Consider the following 4,020-nt stretch of genomic DNA (forward strand, 5'->3'; position numbering starts at 1 on the left):
TTGGAACTTATAGGAGGAGGAGTGAAAGTCTGGTATAAATCAGGCCTGGGTGAGGTAGGAATGGAGTAGAATCTACTGTTAGCTAGAGGTCAGATGGCTAACATTGGAAGACCACAAAGAGGGACAGAAGTCAACTGAGCTCTGTGGTGGGCTGGGAAATGAGACCCAGGTGAGTCTGGGTCCGTAAGAGAGATGTCTCCATATTTGAGACTGCAGACAGTTCAGGTGAGGAGAGTCCCATTCCCTGCTACAAAGGGGGACCGGAAACAAGAAACTGACTGGGTTGCACAGCCCATGGCCTTCTGAATTCCCAGGGTCAAATCTCCCTTTACCCCAATGTCTTGTTCCACACTGCCAATGTTGGGTCTGGATGAAGGTGATCCAGAGATGTAAGAATTTCCTAGGCCCAGGAGATTCATGTCTGGAGGACTAGGTATGAACAAGTGACTGAGGGCAGGGCACCTAATGAGTGCTGTAGAATCCTACCCTTCATGCAGCCAGAGCTATACAGTGAGATCCTATCTCAAAAATACAAACAAAGAAACAGCACTCTACCTCCCACCGTGCATGGGTGATAAACATGTGGGAATTGTGTGACCTGAAGTTCCAACAAGAGCAGGGGGTGGGGAAGGAGGACAAAGCAAAGCATGCAAGTGACAGGGGAGGTCTGCCTGGGCTAGCAGGGGGCACAAACCATGGAGTGACTCAAACAGCAAAGAACTTCAGCTCTATGCAGTCTGGAGGTTATTTATTGTGAATTTTCATTCTTTGCTGCCCACTCCACGTGGTTCTTGCCTGAGGTCGGACAGGCTGGTCAGGCACGGGTGGTTTAACACCTGTTAGAGCAGCTTCATGTTCCTGCTTATCCACGGCAGGAAGTGCACAATCTTAGTGAAGACTCCTGAAGAGATTGTCCTGTTTTTTGCATAGGCTAAAAGTCCATAAGCTTTGTTGTCACACACGAGGGGTCCCCCAGAGTCACCCTGTGGGCAGAGAAAGGAAGAACTTAGCCTGGCTCCCTCTGGCTCTGCTGGCCCCACCTCCTCCTGGCAAGGCTAACTTTAGATCAGGGCAGGACAGGTTTTCCAGCTTCCCTCAGTCCCAGAGCTCCAGGGAGGCCCAACTTTTCCTTCTATCCCAGGCCTAGGCTTTCCCTGAAGTCCTCAGGGATACTGAGATAATTTATCCTGTTTGGGATGACAGAGGTTTTCCTGCTGACACTCTTGCTATACCCACTCAAGACCCCAAAGCTGGATTTTTGGGCTTTCTCTTATCTGAAATGAGGCTTGAGGGTTTTGCCATTCTCACACCATGGCCTCTTCCAGATTCTTCTCATTTTGTTTGTTAAATGCTTGAACTCTCACCTTGAAAGGAGTCTTTATTTTCTTCAAGTCTCCAGCACAAATCTCTGTGGTCTCAGTGTAGTGTCGGAAACGTTTTTTGCATTCCTCATCCTCCTGGATGACCAGTTGAGCCTCTCGCAGGCGGGCAGATGCTTTAGTGTCATTGATGGACCTTGACCCCCAGCCAGCCACACTGCACACATCCCCTGGCTTCACCCGGGCATTGGGTCTGGGCAACTTGAGGGGTCTCACAGCTTTAGTTCTCTTGGCCTTACTCTCCAGCTGATAGGGAAGAGGGAGGAGAGAACAGCTCAGCTAGGAGCCTGCTAGCCTGAGACTCTTTGAAAGTCAAGATGGAAGAGAGAAAAGAAGAACCTGTATCAGAAAAGGAGGGGGAGGTTCACCCTGCACCAAGAAGAACACAGCCAGGAGGCAGGGGTTTGTGGTTGGGAGGGTGACAGGTCTCACCTTTAACAGCATGATGTCACTGAAGAAGGCAGTGGCATTATAATCTGGATGGGGAATGGCTTTTGCCACAGGGATGATCTGCTGTGTCTCCTCCTTAGCCTTGATGTTGTGGGCCCCCAGTGTGACTGTCATTGTCCTGTGGAAAGAGCAAAGTGGAGAGCAGAGATGTGGAGTCAGTCAGAGAGGATGCAGTCCGGAGCTGTGAAAGGCAGGGTAGTCAGGGTTGGGCTCTAGCTGAGAGGACTTGAGGACCAAGGAGGGTCTCAGAGTCAGACCTACTGCTCTCTGACTCTTAAGAACATGGGACTCCCGGGGGATCCCTCTTGTATCTAGGCAATATTCCATAGCTTGCATTGTGTTTTAGTGTGAACTTTCAACCTCAAAAACCGCTTTAGTTTGGCCAGTGTCCTGCTGGCTCTGACCTCTTGCAATTGGACCTAAAATTTACCTCTCATCAGATTCCCATTTTACATTCCTTCCTTCAAGAGAGCTCCCATGGGATCACCCACAATAAACGACAGGAGATGTGTGTGTGTGTGTGTGTGTGTGTGTGTGTGTGTGTGTGTGTGTGTGCCTGATAAAAGGTGGGCTACTCCTCACCTGTTCCTGCAGTGAGCAGCAGTCAGCACAAAGTCATCTTGAACCAAGAAGCCTCCACAGTATCTCCTATTACCTTCAATATCCACAGACTTAACAAACGCCATGTAGGGGCGGGAGTGTGGCTTCACCACATGGCCGCCGATGATCTCCTCTGAAAAAAGGGGTAGAATAAGTATAGAAGCAGTAGATAGGGTAAGCAGGGGAGATCTAGGGGGTGACTGGGCGTCGGATCTGCATTCCCCAAAGCCTATTGCAGACAGGATTCCTTGTTCATGGAATAAACTTTGCTGACACTTAAGCCTTAGAACCCTGCTCTAGGAAGGTGTGGGTAGCACTTAACTTACACCTCCTTCTTTACAAATACACAGAAAGATAATCTCTGTCTTCATCATGTAGAAGTTGAGGGAATCCTGCAAATATCCACGTTGGTATTTGGTTGTTGGTGTCATCTTCTCACATTTTACCCACACAGGCCATATAGAGGTGGATTTTCTAACATTATTGTACCTAACACATTGTGGGTTCTCAGTAAATGCTTTTTGCTGCATGAAAGAGTGGCTTGTAGTTAACTGGGGGGCTGGTGGGTCAGTGCTGGTGGGATTCTGAGCCAGGGCCATATTGGAACAGTATGCTGTCCCAGCTAGAATAGCTGGCGACCTGCAGAAGAAGTGGAGATGCCAACTAAAACTAGCCTGCAAAGCTGGTGGAGCATGCAGTGCAGGTTCTTGTCAGTCTGGGTCTCTTTCTTCTGCAGGGTTGGGGGTGGACTTAATAAATAATGCTGAGATTCTTGAGCTGGGGTCCTCACCCCTTTGTTTGCTTGTCATTAAGGCTTCCTTGTCCCTTGGCTAACGTCAAGATGCACATTTTTGATCTTTGCATTCTGTGCCACATCTCTTTCTAAGGATGATCCAGTTTCCAGGTAATGAAAAAACAAAAAAACAAAAAACCAAAACCAAACCAAAACAACAACAACACCAAAAACAACTGTGAGAAGCTAGTAGCTACTAAATTTCTGAGAACAACTCCCTTTCTCACACCTTGTTGAGAATCTAGCCAGTGTCAGATTTCCAAGTCTGGGTTTGGTACCTGAGGTTCAGAAACATCCTGGGTCCAGTGCCAGGACAATTCCTGACTACTGCTGGGCAGAAAGTCACCAGAGGTGTCATGGGATGGCATCATTGGTACAGGGGTGTTCACTCACCTGCTCCAGCTCCAAGAGGCAGAAGTAGGGTCAGGAGAATCAGGACTGGTGGCATCTTCCCAGGAAGGCTGCTCAGTTGAAGGAGAGCAAAGGAGACAAAGCCCTTGGAAGGGGAGGAAGGAGGTGTGGGCTCAGGGACCTCACAGGCATTTTAAACCTATGCACCTCTGCTTCTGGTTGATGTCACATTACTTAAGGAAATATTCTGGTTTGGGTAAAAATGACACTGTTACCACACTGACATCCTATGAGCTAAGCTGGGATAAAGGTCAAGAATGTAGAGGGTTGGAAGCTGTGGTTGAGGAGGCCTGAGAGCCCAGGAAGTCACAGTGAACAAACAGACACAAGTGTGTCATTCTTTATGGCTTACACATTTTTTTTCATTCTGGTAATATCTCTTTGGGT

At 48.4% G+C, this 4,020-nt stretch overlaps 1 protein-coding gene across 1 annotated transcript; it reads right to left on the reverse strand.

The window, feature by feature from the left end:
* Nucleotides 1-732: 732 nt before the first annotated feature.
* Nucleotides 733-3,739, reverse strand: Gzme (granzyme E). The gene is made up of 5 exons (NM_010373.3): nt 3,616-3,739; nt 2,412-2,562; nt 1,812-1,947; nt 1,365-1,625; nt 733-983 (listed from the first exon to the last, which is right to left on the reverse strand). Exons 1-5 carry the CDS (start codon nt 3,668-3,670, stop codon nt 840-842), a joined length of 747 nt encoding a protein of 248 aa, NP_034503.2. The 5' UTR covers nt 3,671-3,739; the 3' UTR covers nt 733-839.
* Between the last annotated feature and the right edge of the window lie 281 nt (nt 3,740-4,020).

This window comes from Mus musculus, chromosome 14 (assembly GCF_000001635.26).
Source record: "Mus musculus strain C57BL/6J chromosome 14, GRCm38.p6 C57BL/6J".
Taxonomy (NCBI): domain Eukaryota; kingdom Metazoa; phylum Chordata; class Mammalia; order Rodentia; family Muridae; genus Mus; species Mus musculus.